This window comes from Diadema antillarum, unplaced genomic scaffold (genome assembly GCF_040938485.1).
Source record: "Diadema antillarum isolate AM-2024a unplaced genomic scaffold, OU_Dant_1.0 seq00001234_RagTag, whole genome shotgun sequence".
Classification (NCBI taxonomy): Eukaryota; Metazoa; Echinodermata; class Echinoidea; order Diadematoida; family Diadematidae; genus Diadema; species Diadema antillarum.
In genome coordinates this window covers 617,056-637,751 of record NW_027272022.1, presented here as the reverse complement: position 1 = coordinate 637,751, position 20,696 = coordinate 617,056, and the positions used below count along the sequence as shown (strand labels likewise).

General features: G+C 37.7%; 1 protein-coding gene across 1 annotated transcript; it reads right to left on the bottom strand.

Annotated features, from left to right (window-relative positions):
- Positions 1 to 1,777: 1,777 nt before the first annotated feature.
- On the bottom strand, positions 1,778 to 19,576 carry LOC139745086 (uncharacterized). The gene is made up of 19 exons (XM_071655507.1): positions 19,378 to 19,576; positions 18,369 to 18,490; positions 17,610 to 17,672; positions 17,269 to 17,345; positions 16,080 to 16,203; positions 15,406 to 15,474; positions 14,456 to 14,618; positions 13,887 to 13,969; positions 12,061 to 12,144; positions 11,080 to 11,132; positions 9,022 to 9,099; positions 7,929 to 7,989; positions 6,936 to 7,059; positions 6,374 to 6,441; positions 5,283 to 5,393; positions 4,136 to 4,447; positions 3,791 to 3,844; positions 3,136 to 3,225; positions 1,778 to 2,042 (listed from the first exon to the last, which is right to left on the bottom strand). The coding sequence occupies exons 1-19, from the start codon at positions 19,574 to 19,576 to the stop codon at positions 1,872 to 1,874; spliced, it is 2,106 nt and encodes a 701-aa protein (XP_071511608.1). The 3' UTR covers positions 1,778 to 1,871.
- Between the last annotated feature and the right edge of the window lie 1,120 nt (positions 19,577 to 20,696).

Genomic DNA, 20,696 nt, shown 5'->3' with positions numbered 1-20,696 from the left:
GTCAGTCCCATTACAGTGTTGACCATACCACGTTTCAGTGACTAACACAGTCCAACCACAATAAAGACAAATTACAGCATTCTTTGTTGGAACAGGGGAAAGGAATGACGAAAAAACGGGAATGATAAAATCTGTGATTAGAATTCGACTTTCTGTTTTGACGTAACTTAGTGGCCTTCTCGGTAATATGACTTTTTCAGAGTTCATATTATACTAAAAAAAATGTTAGATTTCACTCAAATGAACCATTAATTTCTTGCTTTTTCCGCACCAGTATATTCAACATCTGATTTTTTTTTCATCTACCTCTTCCAACGATGTAACTGGTAAGTTAGGGACATTTTTCATTCGACCTCAAATACAGAATCATTTATGCACTGGTTTTAGTTTTGTTTAATGTTGTTGTTGTTGTTGCTGTTGTTGTTGTTGTTGTTGTTGTTTTTGGTTTACCCGAGACAGACAACATGTTATGAATTATGGTTGTGTAGTTGCTGTTTGTCCATCAAAACCTAGTGTCAATGGCATGTATAAAACGACCACTCCCCCCAATAAAAAATAAATAAGTAAAAGAATAAACAAAAAACAGCAAGCAACAAAGGATGAAACTCAAAGGATTAATTTGCGGTTTCGTACCCTTCCAGAAACGGATTCGTAAATTAATCATGGTGATAGCAATTCCTATGATTGCTGTATATTGTTATATCGTTATAATGATGCATCTCATGAGCAGGGGGGGGGGGGGGGGGGGAGGGGGAGGGGAGGGGAGGGGTGAAGGTATGGGGAAAGTGGATATCCCGGAGATAAGTTCCATTAATTTTGCTTAAACAACAGAATGAAATCAAGAAAGTCCTGACATGAAATAAACATTTGATGAAATATTCCACTTGTCAAAGAATGCAATCAGTCTGCTGACACTCACAGAACGAAGAATGAGAATAAATAACGAACATCTGATATTATGACTGTGGCAAGTGGGAGGATAAGTGTGGGAAAGTAATGACTATCTTGCGGATTTATGTTAATCGACATACTGACGTTATAGTCCGGACATAAAATCAAACATGGTCATTTATCATGGTCACACGGTGATTTGCTATCATATAGCGTGAGTGGTATAAAGAAGAGCTTATTAAAGTTTCCAATGAAGTCTACCTGTTCTTCAAGATGATATTTAATTCGTTCATTGTTCCGGATAAAAAAAAAGCTTCCAGTCATAGCCAAGTACATTTTCAAGTCACTGCCTAGCGGTTTTCCTTCATTATGTTAGGGGGTGAAACCTATAAATGCGACTAACGTCACTAAGAAGCCATATTTTACAGGACAGTCAGGCACGGGCTCAGTTTTATACGCCTCCCATAGAGCCTAAGATATTTTGCTTAATACATTCTGACCAGAATTACGCAAGTTATTTTTCTAAAAATTGATTATCATGCTTATTATGTTTAGATACGCTGGGTCATTATAGGATAGGAGAAAAATCAGTGTCACGGCTCAAGTTTCATAACAAAATTTGTATCGATTTGGTGTCTTTATCATCAAAACTTTCTCCATGCCGGCACTCCGAACATCGCGTTGCATGATGTGTGTGGTAATTATAATATTCATAATGAAGGAATCTTGCGCATTATGGACAGGCGCAGAATTCTGAGTATCGTGCCTGACTGCAGGCTGCAAAATGTCCGGTTTCATGCTTCCATAAGTCGACCTTGTTGGTTCTGACGTGATTGACAAGCAGGAAATTAAACATTCCAAAAAATCCAGTATCCAATAGCATGGCATTAATTAACCGGCTGCTGTCGACAGTTGCGTCCTTTATAAACGGATCTTCCTGTAGAGATTCTATAGCGTTCATCACGTGGGAGATGATGTCATCATACTGTAGTGGCCAGAGGGTTTAGTCTCATTCGAGTCGTTCTCTTGTCTTTGGCTTTCTCGGCCTTTTTCGTGGCCAAAATGTCCATCATCGACTTTTTGTACCTCTTCCACGTGTCTTCATCCTCCAACAGATCCTTGGCGTCTTCCTCGGACACAAATTCCTGCAACTGTCGAAACAATAGGCGATATAGCATTTCACTGTTAGCAAAAACTGAAGAAAAAAAATATCAGGATCCCGTTTCATAAAACTTGTTATCAATAACAAGTTACCAGGGGAGGATTCAGGAATTCCGTAAAGGGGGGGGGGGGGACAATATTTCTGGCGCTACTTCCGGGTTTCATTTCTTTTTTTTTCTGTTTCTTTTTTTCAACTACAAATAAAGAGGGAGCGCGATGCGTCCCCCTCTGGATCAGCCACTGGTTACGATAGATAGTTGTTATAAGCTACTGAAATACTTGCATGTGATTGGCTGAGAGAAAAATTTGTCATAAAAATGTGGCAGTTGTTACTGATAACAAGCTTTATGATATGGGACCCAGGCATTCGTGTAGTATGCATGCACAGTGTACTTTACTCGACTAAAAAAAAAAGTTAAAACTTCCAAAATATCGTTTGGTGGGTCTTAAAAAAAAGGTCCAATCTGTAGCATAAAAAGCATCGAATGTGTCAAAAACGTCAAACACATGTCAAAGATGATCGTCACAATCTAATATGCACATTGTATGGTTTTACATTCATTATCATCATTGTATACATAATGATATTCATAACTTAGAAAATGCAGAGTTACATAATTGTCTTAGCCTTGGTATAAAACCAACAAGAGGTGGCACAATGGCGCCAACAAGGTCTGGGTATCGAGAGAAGCCTTCGGGATTAATATTTCGTTAGGACACAGAACTATGGACAAAGGGACTCGTCGCAAGATCTGACAAATGCAATTATGAGGGTGTAAAAACCAGTGGAAAACTGATACAATGATTTTATTAGTAAGGTCGGAGAAAGGACAATGTGCTTAGCAAAGTGACTGGGGAACATCTGTGACTTTATTGAAGGAACGAAGAAACCTTGACTGTGATCTATACGTATAAGGATCAGCCTTGCCTGGTAAGACAAGAAACCCTTCTTCAGGAACACTCCAAAAAGTTTATTGAGGTCAGATAGTATCACCTGGACTTGGAGAGCAGGCGGTGAGAGCATGCCAAATCATTTAGGGCTTCGACAATGACGTTAAGTTTTGAACACTGGGTTATACTTACCATGCCCTCCAACTTCAGCAGCGTAAGCACCCCGGCGTGCTGGCGAAAGAACCGCTTGCTGATCGCGATCACTTCCGCTCCTCCACTTACCTGAGCAGTATAGATGGGAAAACATGTGAATAGACTTTAGACTTGCGGATATCAAATACCTGGTGTCAAATTATCTATATGTTGCCGTTAAACCATTTGCCCTTATATCAGATACAAGTTGAATTAAGCGTTGTGTTGATATCCTAACATACTTATGTTTTATGTGGGCATTTTCATGCAATCAAACACTATTCAGAGCTATTCCAGATGCTCTATGTACTAAAATGTGTTTTGGGATGCTTTTATTTATTAATGCTTTTGGCTTTTGCATGTTTTGGATTTTTTTAGTCTCGTTCTTGAGAATTATAGTTCATCATTACATAACATTATTACCATTTCGAACAAGGTAGTATAATGGACATACACGTATCTATACCTAAATATCTACAATTCAGAAAATTAAAATTGGGACCATCTACTAGAAATGCACATGCGCACAAAATTAACAGTTATTAAGAATATAGGCCTAAATGCCAACTGTCAATTATATTCCCCTCCTACTTGACATACGACGAGATTCATTGTGACTAACAGATTTGAAAACTGACCGCTAGTGTAAACTCACCACACTGACTCCTGACGGCTCGACGCGTAATGTTCCCGCGACCTCGTTCAAGCCCTAAAAATCGAGAAAACAGAGATAAAATCAAGTGTCCGATGACTACCCTTTAAAAATGTCATTTTTCACAACAGGAATGACAACAACAAAAACAAAAACACTCGTGGTGTCTCACTGGTAGTAGCCTACATGAAACGCAAATCAGAAACAGTAGAGAATAGAAAGAGAGCGAAATTCGGTTATGCTTTTAGAAGTAATGGGACAAAATATAATGAGAAGGTGGATACAAATATAGCTATGTATTCGACTGAACAAGGGTAAGGTGGGTGAGAGACCCCGAGGGACACTCACAAATATCTCTCCCGATTGCAGTTTCCCCAGCTGTAGGAAGACGGGTCGCTTTTGCTCGACGCCTCTCTTCCTGTCCCGATGCCGTTTTCCCGCGGGATAACTCCGACTTCGCTCCCTCGTATTGGCTCGGCTTATCGACGCGTCCGTGCGACTTCGCTCAGTGAGAAATAGGCTATTCCTTCGCTGGCGGGAATGCGTCGTCTGCCTATTGGGTGACACACGTCCCTCTTGCTCGTCCATGAGAAGGCCGCTGCGGGCAAGGGGAGGGAGGTCTACATAGGACATACTAGTCCGATGGGCGTAGTTCCCGTGCTAGAATATGAAAAATGAAGGAAATGCAAATTATAAATGCCAAAGCCCCTCCTGCCCTTAGCGTCACAGAACATTCAAATTTTCTCAGTTTTCTACAGACTAGGAGAAATGACTGTCTCAGTGGTACTTGATCTCGTCGCCCTCAAGTGATTAGGCCTATATCATTTTATGAAAAATCGCCTTTTTTTCCTATCAAAAAAGTGCCTCTCATCGATGAATCCCTTGATTTTACTTTGCAGCCTCTTTCAGGCAAGCTACTTCATGATCGCATTTATTATAAAATATGGTGACATTTGATAATGGTTTTTATAGATTTCCTCAAACCCAATCTGCTTGCGTGACTACTATTCTCGACACACAGCTGAAGAGAAAATGTACCATTCAATTTTGTACAGCTTTGCACAAGAACCCCAATGCAATTCCTGTGTTACCTCGACAAATAGGGTCATATCGTCTCGTGTAATCTGCTTGCTCAAGTTTCAAAGTGGTGCAAACTGCTTTGCATATATTGAACTCCAGGAGATGACTGAATTCTTGAGGACAGTGACGACGTGGAAATCATCACGTGCAAAGTCATCTGTGGATAATCACCAAAATAATGGCCAGATAAACCTCGCAACATTATTCACAAGCAGACACCTAGAAATCCCAGAATTATTACCCCTCTTCCCCTTACAGAATTTCCCAGCGGTAATCGTTCAATTTTCGAACGTCTAATGAGTAATAGTGCTGAGAAAGTAGTCCGGAAGAAGTTTTCTTTGGGATCGCCTGGGGATTTAGCGATGTAACAAAGAGATCGAAAATGAAAACCGGAGTATTTTTGGTATGTACCTACCGGTGATATCGATCTGGTATTTTCCCGCGAGAGTGAGGGAAGACCGATCGTTTGGCCATGCGGGTTGACAGATCCCTTCTCAGAAACATCTTCAGCCAGAGACGTACGGATCTATACAGCATATTGTCAAATCAAAACGTCTTACAAAAACAATACAAAACAAAACAAAGCAACAATTTATGAATAATCAGTATGGGAACGGTTTCGATTACATAACACTTCTAATGCAGTGCACTCCTGTTCTAACGAATTCTGACCGACCGTTTTCTTTCGTTCTATCGAAATTTCGTTATAACCGAAGTGTTGAGTGTGTAAAGATATATATATATATATATATATATATGCATATATATATATATATATGTATATATATATATTAATATACATATATACATATATATATATATATATGTATATATATATATATATATATATACATATATGTATATTTTATATATATATATATATATTTTATATATATATATATATATATATATATATATATATATATATATATATATTTGATAGTTTGGTGACCTGAGTTTTTACTTCGTTGTAACGAGAATTTCGTTATAACTGTATTCGCCATAACGGGAGTGCATTGTATTGTATAACCATGACTACCGATTTAAATAGCGACCAAAATAGCGATTTGTGATAACGATGTCCATCAAATAACGAAATAGACACTTCCCTACCCTCCCCCAGCACCCACAAGAAAGACATCATGATATAACAATTTAATAGAAATCATGATATGCTTGGTCTAGTCAATAATTTTACAGACGGTGTTACAAGGCTTCAAGGTAGCAAACTTTCATTAGTCTTCATATTGCTAAGACTAGAATAATTTTGTATGAAATGATTATGATAGGCATTATATTGCACTTTGATATGACAAATGTTTATGAGGATGAAGCTACACGTTAATTCTTTTTTTTGCGCAAATTCTAATGCATCACCATTTGATGCTGTTAAAGCGCTCATAGCTGTAATTGATGAATTTTTGTTGAATCATTTCTTTCTCACATTTCTTTCTGTGCAGTTGCTGCGAAGATTAAACATTAAATGATTAAACATGGTTTGCTTACTTCAGGTAAATGTGATATACTGCTCCGTCGTTTTGCTACGTAGCGAGCGATACTTAATTCGATCATTTCTGTGGAGAGGAAAAGGAAATACAAGCATGAAAACAGTATACTGTGTCATTACATTGATTTTCTCTGATTAACAATTAACATTGTGTTTTGCTATCTGCAATATATATATATATATATATATATATATATATATATATATATATATATATATTTCCATTTCTAAGTCTATGAGACTTGATTCTGTATTGCTTGGTTGTCTATCTTTGTTCTGTTTCTACCTCCACCCTTTCCTTATGACCCACTCCAAATAGTTTTGGTAAATAATTAATTCTCTGTAACACCAAGCAACCTGTACAGGGAAGAGGGGGTACTTATCCTGTGCCACTTGGACTCAAAATGTCGAGTCTTTTTTTTTTTTTTTCATCGTCGGTCCCGGCTTTGCTTAAAACATTCCGCCCCGCTGCTTGTAATTAATATCGACATTCAATTCTTAATATTGATTCGGGCGAAGCACCGAGCTGTAAAATGTCTACAGCTTGTCGGCTGCGGGTACCGTTTGCGTGCGATGGTCGCCTTTGACGCTTGTTCTCCCCCAGCGGACCCCCGCCTACGAGAGGTTGAGTACTGTTGAAATCATCACTGGTGATCAGCTGCTTGCGTAGACAGTAACATTCCCCCTATAAACAAAACATAAATAGATTATAATTAGCCTTCTGAAGAAACCGGTGAGATGACGTTCTCAAATTACTAACTTGTCAGAGGCAATCACGCTTCTTTCATTGGCATATTCCTCTTTAATCCCTCCTCCTCTTTTCCCCTCCTCCCATCTCCATCTCAACTACTGTCCTCCCTCCCCCCCCTTCCTGCTCCAACTCCAGCTTGTTGCATTCTCGTCATCCTCCTCCCCCTTCCTCCTCCTCGCTCCTCCTTATCATCCAATTTGTCCCTTCCTGCCCCTCCATTTCTTTCCTTTGCCTTATACGTACACTCATCCACTCCTCTTCGCACCTGCCACCCTCTCTCCTACCTTCTCCCGCATTTTGCTCTTTATCCTCATTTCCTGTTCCTTTCCCCTTTCCTCATCCTCTTCCTCCCCACCGTATTTCTAATATTTCCCCTCTACCTTCCCGTCTTTTTTCTTGCCCCCCCCCCCCCGCACTTCTGCTACATTTTTTTCTGCACCTATAGCTCCTATACTCCCCGCCACTTTCTTCCTCTATTTCTCCTCCACTTCTCCTTCCCATCCTCCCACCAATACATTCCATCTCTGTTATTATACCAATCTACGCTTTTCATCTTCTTCTCCTTCCCACTACTTCTCCTCTTCCATCTGTTCTTTTCACTCTCTCTGTTCCTCTTTCCCATCTAACCCCCTTCTTCGTCATCCTCCTGTTTATCTCTTTCCTCTAAATGTCTCCTACTTTTCCACAGTTTCCTCCTCCGCCCTCCCTTTACCCTCTAATCGTCTCCATACATCTAGTCTTTCCGTTTCCTCCTTTTCTCTTCCATTAATTCACTTGAACTTACACCCTCTTTTTCTACTTACCGACATGACGAGGTAAAGCCACTTGGTGCGATTTGCGTCCTCACACACCATCTTGTTCGGCCTGTAGAAACCATGTGCACATTTTTCATGAAAGTGATTCATAACTAACACAATCGCTTGTCTTCCATCATTTAATATTTACGTCTAATAACTTCTTGGCAATATTGATAGGCCATTATGCTATTACCATATTGTGTTTGCTTTAAGTTTGCATATGACCTTTAAACAGATTGAATTTAAACCTAAATAAAGGCACATTGATGCTAGGCGCGGGCTGTAATTTATTATCATCATTATTGTTTTAAACCTTTGTCTGGCCCCCAAGATTCTTATGATTTTTAATCATTAACTAGAAATCAATGGGAGTTCGTCTTGACATCGTATGAAGACGCTACCTCTGATAGTTACTGCCCATTATATTTTCGTCTTTACAAGAGGGTCTGGCACGTGTCAGACAACGTCAACACATGTGATGAATATTGACAAGTACCTCAAATGAATTTCTGAATTAGGCCCTACTTGGTAATTCATACTTGTATATTGCTTAGTAATCCCTTAAAATGAACTCATAGAGCCTTGACAGTTCTGTAAAATCTCTTTTTTTTCGATTACGTTTTATGGAACCTGCCACTCCAAATATCTTAAGTACATTTCCATGGGATTTTTTTTTTTTCAGACCCATCATAAGCACGAGAAGGTCGTAAATACACTCCAAGACATTATTACTGACAGTGCTTTTGTCATCTACATCAATTAATCTTCGAGATTGTAAGCATTACAGGATAACAAGCAATGCACAACTCTCATATTCCACAGCTATTTCCTGAGGTAGATATTTACGATCTGTTCATTGACTCGTAAGTTGATTAATTCTTTAATTAATTTGGTATTATTGCATCGCAATGATAATCGTGGAAAACAACGGAAGGAAAATTTAATGTATCAGCAGTGATAAACGTGCACGATATTTGGACATCGCGTGGATATGAAACTCAAGGTAAACACAAGGAATCTGTAAAATATGATATGATATCAAAGTCCAAAGTAGATTTTGAGAAAGGTATATAATGGTACTAGAGTGTAGTTCACTTACGGGAAATATTTGGAACGTATTGCATCGGGATGGTTGAGAAATTCCTCCACAGGAAAATCCTGAAACATTGGCAGTGACCTGGTTGATAAACAAAAAAAAAACACAAACTCGATAAACATTATACCAAAAACATGCCACTGTTGAGATCGATACGATTTTATTTTTTTGTAGCCCATTTGATAGCAATGTTTCTTGTTTCAACTGTACACTGAATGAAATTTCATTATCAAAACATAAACACGAATGACAGCTGTCAAAGTAATAAAAGAATATCTTTCAATTTTCACAATATTTTCAGGTCAGTCTTACACATTCGTCATGTTCGAGCATGAACATAAAAAGTGAACAAGTGAAAAGCGATCCTTGTAAAATGTTGATAATCAATAATTATCTTTTTACAAGGAAATGAAGAATTTTGAAATCCTTTCGGGTTATATAAAATGCTCATAGACTAAAAAACATTATTACATAATATTTTCCATATGCAATTTATGTCTTATTGCACCAATTCAATTCTTATAAGGTCTTTTAAAAACAAACAAAAAGCATAATATCATACATTTTCCCTCATGCAATTTAGGCCTCATTGCGCCACTTCAATTCTAACAAGGTTTCTGTAGTTCCCTGATGCACACAGCCCAAATTTTCCTATCTTCCGATTTAATCAGGCCCGCAACTAGGGGGGGGGGGGGGGGTTCAGGGGGTTTGCCAGCAGCCCCCAAAGATACAAGAAATAAAAAGAAAAAAATGATTCGCGGAACTCCCCCCCCCCCTTTTTGAAAAAAAATGAAAAAGGACTGGTAGTGGCACCAAAAATTTCGCTAAAGTCTTTTTTTAACCCCCCCCCCCCCCCCTGAAAAATTCTAGTTATGGGCCTGTTAATGGCCTTTTCTCTGAAATCTTGGGTGTCTAAAAACAAAGTAAAGTGGATCTAATGCCTGGCATGATTTTATAAGTGCTTAGATAGTGTCAGAACATTTATCTATGGGTGTAGTTGTTTATGTATGTAGTATACCCTCTCCCCTTGAAACTGTCTTGTTCAAGAAAAGAACAATATTTAACCTATATTAGTGCTATACCGTATACGCTCAGCGTGAATGATAATCACTTGATATTTCGTCTCCCTTTTTGTATTCTCTTTCATGTAGCTGGTACATGTATACAACTATTACATAATCGACACCTTTAGGAAAATTGCAGCAATTTTAATCAGTGTCATCACCTAAACTGGGGAACTCTCGAACAAGATTCTCCTACGAAAGCATACATGTTATGATCTCTTTCAATATCACACCATTATTCTAATGGCGTGTCGTAGACTCTCAAATATATCAGTGGATATATATATTCTTAAATCAGTGGCTTGCATGTATAGTAGTACATCATTATTATTTTTAAAGATGCCATCAAAACAAGAGGAATTTCTCTTTGACGTTCACGTTAACATACCTTATGTCCCCCCCCCCCCAAAAAAAAAAAAAAAAATTATAACGGGACCTTCCGCAACGATAACTTTAAAAATAGTGACTTAATTCAAATGCAGTTTCATGAAATGAAAATATAATTCATTACCCACACTTTACCAAAAAAAAAAAAACAACAACAACAACAACATCCGATTTGCTTCAGTGGTCAAAGAGAAATGAGGATCTTTGTAGAGCATGTCAGGAATCCCTGTCCTCCAAGTTCTATTCATTGTGTTCACACATATAATATGCAGTTCCAAGAGCATCCAAGTGCTAAACTTTGAAGAAACAGACCCATGACATGGTTTACAACAATCCACATTTCTCTTTGCCCACTTAACCAAATTGAATGGGGTTTTCTGCCAAATACAGGTAAAATGTTATATCTTTAGACCCTGAAATAGCATTCAGACAGTTTAATCATAATTGAAAATTATCAATGTGGAAATCTGAATGTATTTTTATAATATACTGTATAGAGGGAATGTAACCAAATTTTATCAGCAAATTATGAAATCTAACAAAACAGCAGTTTCCAAAGATATGTGAACATAAAGATAACCAATCAAATGACACTATAGAAATATCTTACCTGAGGAAACCGAGTGGAGGGGGGTCCGGTGGATCAATGAGGTAAAGGAAATCCTGCGATATTAATGACAAGAATGATAATTTGTTGATTATTTCTATCTATATCAAGTCGTTGCTTCTTTGGTTGTTTTTGAGATGAAAAGGCACAAACTGACCGGAGCATAGTTTGTGCTTGTGTTTCATTGATCAAAATAAGCTAATAAGTCGTTTCAGTCTTGCACTAATGCCCCAACTTTAAAACTTTGCTATTAATCAAATAGATGTTGTCTTAACAGAATTAACAATAGCTCGGCTTCTTCCATGAGATGGGTATTGATTACTATCTTGTTTATGTGTTTTTTAATTGCTTCTACGAAATTATCTATCTATGGAGCTGCAAGCGCGTGGCTTACAATAGGAAGTAAACCCTCAATCCTGTCGACCAGATACAGATTAAAGGGAGAGTTGACCATGTAATAACGTATTTCATGTTACCCTTCCAATAATTTTGGCCTCGTCTACAATGGCTCCCTCCTTTCTCTCTCCATCTCTCCCTCCCTCTCTCTCTCTCTCTCTCTCTCTCTCTCTCTCGCGTTCCCTCCAGACTTCAGGTCCTCGTGTTTAATTTCCCAATACATCATAGTCAACTGAGCCAGTCATCTTTATTAATTGGCTGGAATAAGACCAACGCAAACACCGATCCGTCATTGATATACTAGTTGTTTATGTTGCGATTTATCTTTATTGTCTATTTTGAGGTTTCGTTTCGTTTCATTCCGTTTCGTTTGTTTATTTAGCACGCAACAAGATTCAGACAAAGGCAGTTTTTCACCATGTCCGTGACCCGATGAAAACAAATGCAAATGAATATGCAATACAATGAAAGAACTAGGAATAAAATCAATTATTTCAAATTAATTAGCTCAAGTGTTAATCAACTAGATACAATGCCATGATTTCAAACAACATGGTAATGGTAATTCTTCGTTGTTGGTGAACTCACGTCAATTTCCAGGATCAAGACTTCCAGGTTTCCTTTACACACCATGTGACATTGGCTTGGGGCGCACTTTTCTAAATCTTCCCGCTGCAAGAGATGGGGAATATTATTTTGAAATTAAAGGGACTGTACAGTACTGGTTGAGGTATGGATTCATGTTTTGAACATTCCTAAGTGAGATGATGAAAAGCCTCTTATGAAATATGAAAGAGCGTGTAATTTTAAGAAGGATTCAACGTTTATTTGATCAAAATTAGTTTTCAAATGGCAGAGATATCCAAAAAAGTGCTAATAATAAAAGGCGACATGCACAGCTTTATTAGGATATCTTTGTTTCACCTTGTTTTGGGATATCTCAGCCATTTCAAAACAGATTTTCATCGAATAAACTTTTGATACCCCTTAGAACTGCATGCTCTTTGACATCTCATAGAGTGGTTTCTGAATATCTCGCAAAACGTTAAAAGCTAAATTCTCATCCCAACCCAACCAGAACTGTACACATCCTTTAACAGATATAAGGTGCCACGTAGGTTAAAGGTCCTGTTTACCTTTGGGAGCAGTGATTTAAAGAATATTCAAGATCTTTTGATGCATATGTGCAGGTCAGTTGTATCACAAAACATCCTACCGGGATAACATATTTGCAATAAAACCTAGAATATAAGGAGATATCACTATTTTTCTCATTAAACCATACCTGTAGACGGTTTAGTCTGGAAACATTTTTATTGTTACTATTACTAACTATTGTTCACAGTTTGCATGTTTAAAAATACATCACATCGATTATACTGGTTCAAATTTTCACATCGGTTGTTTCTATGCCTAACGCACATTTTAGAACTATTTTGAAGCACTAATGCTGGGTGTTTGTTTCATCTGCAAATGGTAAATTATGCCTTTAAAAAGGAAAGGAGGTAGTCCAATTCTTGCTCGGTCATGGTTCATAAAACCGTGTTATAAGAAAGGCAGGTAGCCTGGATGCAGACTTGGGGAAACATATCGCGTTTTCATGTAGGCCCGAATAGGAATGAAATAATCTCTACAAGGAGATTCTAGATGAAGACACGAAAATTAGCAGGAGATCCATTATACAGGGACACTGTGAATTCATTGAAATCAGGAACTCCGGTTTTTGTATTTGTTTTGCTTTTGACAATGTCTCTATATATTCAAACACGGTGATTCCTGGTGCAGATATGGCTTTGGTGCAGACTTTACAAAATCATTTAAAAATACTGTGATTCATTGAAACCAACGCAGGACTTTGGGATTGTCTGTTTGCTGTTTTTGGCCTTGTTGTTGTTTTTATATCATTTTTTAAATGTCTATCACTCTCAAAGTTCTGAGAGAGTGATAATTATTCTCAACAGATTTAGGCACAACAAACACTCATCAGAGATTGTAAAAAGCAGTAAATAGTTAGAAGCTATCCACCTTGATTTTGAAGTTAAAAAAAGAGAAATGAAGCAATGTACATGATGTATCTCTTTTCTACTTGGGAGACTCGAACGTCTTCGGTAACTCCCTAAAATTCCATACTCCTAGGTATAAAAAAAGAAAAAATGATCAGTCTAGAAAGTAGAGGCTTTGAATGATTTCACAGGAGAACACTTTGATACGAATAATGCTGACAATTTGTTTCGAAAAGGTGATGTACTGAATATAAAGTCATTAAAAGTTCTTGGAGTTAACTCCGATTAATGTCCAATGCATGAATTCGAAGGCACGCTCAACATCACGCACACACACACACACACACACACACACACACACACGCACACGCACAACACATTATATGATACTATAGTGATAATTGTGCTTACCCGCGTGAAATGTCCTCTTTTCAAGGTGCCCAGTGCTTTTGTCACCTCCCCGCTTTGTAGTTTGTACGTACGTAGTAACCGAACTATTTTTTCCAAGATTACAAAAAGAAAGAAAAAAAAAAAGCAGATGCTAGATAATGGTGTTTACAATATGCGTTATGATAGTCAAGAATGCTTAAATGCTAACAAATTTCAATACTATAGGGGCCTATGACATTACTGAGCTCTACTTAAAATGGGGACAAAATGAAAAAAAAAATGATTTGTCACAGTCTCTTTGCTTTATACTTTCACTTTCGTGACTATAATAAAGGAATATTTCACTTAGTTATCATTCAAATTGATATGATTGCTATTCCTGTAAGCACTGTACCAGCATTATTCTTTGTTGACAGTCATAACAATCAGTGCCAGCAGCACAATCATCGTTATTAATTTTCTTCTCTTTTTTGCCATCATCGTTATAACATCTCGTACCACTTTAGTGATAGTTAGTGATAAACATATTTCCTTGAAATACTAATCAATTCTGTTGTCATCATGATCTTCCTTTGATGCTAATTTGTCACCTTGGCCCGATATGATGTAGTAGAATCGATGCGGCTTGCTCCCCTGGTAGGCCAGGACCCTCCCGTCGTCGTAGCACTCGTAGCCGATTCGACGGCACAGCTCGCTCTCGACCTTGGTGGGGAACATCTGGAAGGCCCTGATCGTACGCAGCTTTAGGGCGATCTACCGTATAGCAAACAGCAGGTGCTATACGTAACAGGCATGTAATGCTATCACCAACAGCAATAAGGTTTTGATATTGATTTCTTATTAGTATCATTATCTGATTATTATTTCGATGATTGCATCGTGATATTGTAATCATAATTTATTGATATTATTATTGTCAATACTATCGATATTATTGTCATTATCATCATCACACTTTAATCTCAACTATTGCTGTCATTAAAATCACCGTAAGCTGTGGTAACGATGTTAGAATGTACATCAGTGACGTCGTTGATATGATATTTCGTGCTATCATTATCACTTCTTTCGGTTTAGGGGTAATTGGAATCTAAATTGCAGTCGTTTTTTAAGGTCACATAGTCCATTGCTTTCGAGTAACCATTTCTCCTTTATGAATCAAATTTCAATGTAGTGGCTCTGGTTTGAAAAGAAAAAGGAAAAATGGGAGAGACAAATATGTAAATATACCATTGTTGTTGTGTCTTATATACTTTTTAAACATATTTAGTGACCTCATATCGAATTCCTGTCATCTGTTTGATCTAAAGTTCCAGGAAACACTCGGTGCACTCCCTTTAGCATATAGGTGAAAGAATGTCATATTTGATTTCGCTGTGGATTTTTTGGGGGGCCTAGATATGCATGATTGATAATTATCCCTTGTCCATTGAATATTTTATCAGATTGTCTTGTATGGTTGAAACTCGGTGTCTTGTGTGTTTAGGATATATAACAAATACCAGACGACGTAAGTTGTCTTTAATCACATTGATCATACCCTTTCGAGTTGTTCTTGTGTTCTGTATTTTGGCTGCGTCCTGAAGTGACACTGAAATTCAGTACCAATCTGCAAGAAGAAGAGAGAAAAAAAAATCCACTTTCACAAAAGGAAATACCTTTCATTAAAATCTACATCTTGCATCAAAGATTAATGGGAATATGAAAATTCGGTTTTTTTGTCAAGCAACAGAATAGCCTAAGAGGCGAAATATTGACTAATTAGTTTTGATATAACAGGAATAGGTAATGAAATAATAAAGATTGGTTCTTATCAGAAAATGAGATTCTTCATTCTGCCGTTGTTCATCTTGAACTGATTCAACAAAACTCTGACCGTTGTTTTTGGCCGGAAAATATGGTATAGTATAGTATCCATCGTACACAACGTCTGAGAATCCATTTTAAAATGAACAGCCCCCACAGATAGGTCACCTTGACGATTTGAGATTTTCTGGTGGCCTATATAGGATGATACACTTTGATGTAAACAATAAACTACTTTGGTTACGGTTACATTACTGTCATTGACACACTTATTTTTTTTCAATCTTCCATCATTGAAAAAAAAACTTGAAGGTCATCGAACTTCGTCATTATTTAACTATATGTTGCAGGCCAAATGTATATATGTCTTCCTTGAGGTCAATTTAATGAACCAAAGGGGAAACTGACCACTGTTTTTGTAGGGTTTTTGTTGGTATTTCCCGAGGCTTTAGCCTTCATCCATGAGTGGGCGTAGTCGTCAGACTGCACGTGCGAGTCCAGCGGACCACGTACCGGCCCGGTCTGGACATACCTACAATAAATGGCAGCAAAGTGTAATAGACGTATTAGGAAAATGTCATAAATGTTATACCTATTATGATATATATAAAAGAGAGATGCAAGATTATGGACAGAGCTTCTTAATCAATGTCAATGACATAAGCACCGTTTCTTTTAGGGTTTACTTATTCCATTAAAATATTGGGTCGAGAAACTTTGGAAAATGTAACAATTATATATAAAACAAAACAAAATATCCGTGCACACTTCTGAAACCAGCAACCAGCAACCAAAACGCATGGGTGAATAATCGCAAAAAGGATCTTTTTTTTTTGTCCGATTGTGTATAATTGTTGGATTTTTTTTAATTCCAGAATCTTTATTATATTCTCACATTATTTATCGTACAACTAAAATCAGTCAACGGTCTCTGTATTGCTTATATACACGTGTACAACTCAGAATTCGCGTATGACAAGGTTCTTTTAGGCTGGTTGTTATGTAATACAAAGTAAAAATCCTTCAGTTAATCTTATCAGCCAAGTTTGTGTGAATATATGCTGTCATAATAATTTGAACGATATTATCACCACTATGCTTGAACACGTCATTGGCATTCGTCGAAACTGTCACTGGTAAATACAACTTTTGGATGTGTCTGGAGAACTCTTTATCTAAACTTGCTGATGGTACTGGCAGAGGTACCAATAACTGAGCTAATACTGTCGTAATGTTGATTACCAGGTACAGCTTCATCAGTGATATGAGTTATAACACAGTAATATCGAAATATAGCTCGGTTTTCATGATCGTTACGTTTGTCGGATTGTTCATTTTCAATGTGAGAAATTTGCAATATCATTCCATCTTCATTCTTAACTGTTTCGGATCACTGTCTGATCCTTCGATACTTGTTCTAAGTTACTGCATAAAGGAACATCATGATATCGCTTAACACTCGAGAAGATAAGGTATGAACATGAAGCGTTTCTACTATTATAATGCAGTCCCCTAGTTTCTTTCAAAGGTTATAGATATAACTTTTCGTTACGAGAGACATTCAATGCAGATTATACTTTTTCTACAGTTTTCTTACCTCCGTCTTCGCCGATATATGGTAACAGCAATCAGCACCAACTTAATGGCGTTGCGGAACATGGCGGCAGGATGGAACTGTGTGTTGGGGGTGAAACCGCGAAAAGAAAGTAGATGAGGAGAAATAAGTGTTCCCGCCTCCCTGCATTGACAAGCATTATATCGTTGACTCAAGCATGTGAATATACTCCAATTCAAAGCACGATAACTTTAGCGTTCGAATCACGTTCCGTCACAGTTTGGTAATAAAGCCCGGTAGCGGTAATGAATGGTGATTAGAGAAGAGTTAATCCTAACGAGCTTAATGATTTTAATGAATATTAATAATGCAGTCATCAATACCTTTGTTTGTAGATCTGATCTCCTGAAGCGTTTGAAGGTACCCGGTGTCATGATTGAGAACTCCTGACAGAGAGAGGAAGAGAAAGGAAAAAAAAATAGCAAAACAAACAATCAGTCACGCAAAGATATTAGTGCAATGACCCTCATCCGTCCAGTTTGATTCCCCCTCCTCCTCCTCCTCCTCCTCCTCTTCCTCCTCCTCCTCCTCCTCTTCCACCTCCTCCTCCGCCTTCATCTCGCTCTTTTACTATTAGCTACATCTTCTTCACATTATTGTCATTTCTTATAGATGTTTCCTTATCCAATGATAACGATAATCAATTACTAGCGACATTGACATTGTCACAGCTGTAACGAAAAGTTATCCATAATACCAGGAGGAGGAGTAGTGGTTTAGTTTCATTATTGTTATCACCATCATTTCTGATAATGGTGATATATAGTGATAATAGTATAGTAGTATGGTAGAAGTATGATAGTAGTAACTATATCAATAAGAACGATAGTAATAGACACAATAATGGCAATGATAGTAATATTAGCAATGTTATTATCATTATCATTGTTGTTATTATTATTATTATTATTATCATCAGTATCCTTATCATCATCATTATCATCATCATTATCATTATTATTATCATCATCATCATCACCATCATCATCATCATCATCAGTATCCCTGTCTGTATTCATTTTCTCACTCTATATGTTTGTATGTCTGTCTATCTGTTTGTTTGTCTGTCTCGCTTGTCTCACCCTGACTTTGTTCCTGAGAGGGGTCTGGAGCCTGCCCATGGTTCCCGCCTTTGCGTTGCGAGGCGTGACCATCTCATGTACCTCCAAGAGCCGGTTGTCAATGGTATCCATGGCGTCTTCCTCTGGGTGGTTGGCATACCAAGCAGGAGAGGGAGGAGAAGGTATCACATTTAGGTTATTCGTGATAATTTCTGAGGTCATCATTACGTCATTATTTTTACACTCCTTTGACGAACTTTCAACTACTATACATCATAATAGATACGGGGAGTGCTAATTACAGGAGGCAAAGTTTTAGTCCATCTCACCCAATGTGAGGATGTCCGCATTACATTTCTTTCTCGAACTTTGTAAACGCAAGATGATGAATTTTCATAACGACGTTGGTAATTCAAGTCGTATCTTGGACATCGCAATGGATTATGAACGTAAAGCTTAAAAGTTTGAAATATTTTGCAAAAGAACAAACAAACAACAACTATCAACTGTGATATGGCTAGTCAAAGCTTTGGACTTCATTCAAATTCAAAAGATAGTCCTGTCTACGAAGCTTTAACACTTAGAAACTGAAAGTGCGAGCTTGATAACGCCTGTTTGTTGTCTCATTAACTTCATTGACATAGGCCTTTATAGGGCTTTGATCATGTCTGAAGCGCTAACATTAAATTTTGTTGTTAGGGAAGTATCATACGAAACAGTACTGTATTAGCAGTAGGTAGCACAAAATACGTGTGACAGCTTTATTTTAATACTGTTCGCATTCCAGTGATTGAAATGACCGCAGCCTTTATTCTTTACCCAAACACCATTGAATGTGTTCATGGCTTAATTCTTCTCATGCCATGACCCCCAACGCATGCACGCAAATGAGACCATGGTCGACAATGTATCGTCCTCGAACAAGAAAAAGAAGAGAAAAAAAGAGAGGGAGAACGAGGGGAGAAAAGAGGAGAGCAGTATAAAGGGCGGGAGAGAGGGGAGATGGTAGAGAGAAAATAAAGGAACTCACTTCTGTCATGCTGCTCTTTACCGATGTCCTCCCACCACCGCCGAAAGTGCGCCCTGTACGCCCCCGAGTCGACCTCGGGGTACGGTCGGCGAGATCGACTTCTACTCCTTGAAGAGCGCGTGGCCGACCTCTCGTCGATCTGGGGCAGCTGCAGCGTCATTGTCGACATCGTTGGGTGCTGAACACTCAACGAATTCATCTCCCTTGCCTCGAATTCTACCACTTGCTTGCGTAATTTATAGCCCGTCTGGCTCAGTTGTTGATTAATATCATACCCCCATCGTGGACCTGTATAAGAATGAAAAGTTGACAGTGTAGCCTACTTCATATTGTCCACATTAGCAAATGATAGTCTCATTTCCATTAATAAAGGTTGCTCTTCCAGAAAGCCGGTTTTATGTATCAATTCCTATGACTTGTTCCTCACGTTCATAGATAAGGAAATCGGGAATATAATTTTAGTTGTTCCTATTTATTCACTACCATCAAATGGCTGAACGTATATGCCAAGTGATTTACACCACCAAGCCATGAATCTTATTTCTAAACATATATTTAAGCACTGTTACAAGACCTGTAAATAATTATGCGAAGCAAACTCATTTTAGAAATATGCATTTAAAGTTTTTATGTTATGCATTGCATAACAAACCTATATCTTTATGACCGCAAAATTCGTCTTGGTATACAGTACATGTTTATTGCAAGTGGGTTTATCCCAATCAGAACCATCAGAAAATATCCATCAACAAAGTGTGAATACAGCTTAGAGGTAGAGAGGTGAAACAATAAAGAAAGACACGACATTGACACATTCCCAATATCATTGAAACCCAGTTGTCTTCTTGTCATGTTTTGTTTTGTTTTGTTATGTTTTGTTTTGTTTTGTTTGTTTTGTTTTTTTGTTTTGTTTTTGTTTTTGTTGGGTGTGTGTGTTTGTGTATGTATTTTATCGTCTCACATAACCCTTTTTTATCTTTCCTTTCCACCCCCTCCCTTCATTCCTACCCTTGTTTTATGTAAATAATCTCCCTTTACCTCATTGCGCATAGCCTCCCTTGTCTATTCCCTGTTTTCGTTTGAGATTGTGTATTTTTTGTTTTTTTTTTCCCACTACGTATACATATATGTATATATACACAATGTATTTTTTTCTTTCTTTTATTACCGAGGGACCTTGTCTCACAAGCTATGCTTCACTAAGGTCTCCTCGTTTGCCTTTCTCAAAATATTTGTTACCCTTTCTTTATCATTTCACATGTACATGTAATCATATACTTATGTATTTGCAAAAATTTTAGTATTAGTTGTTGTTGTTC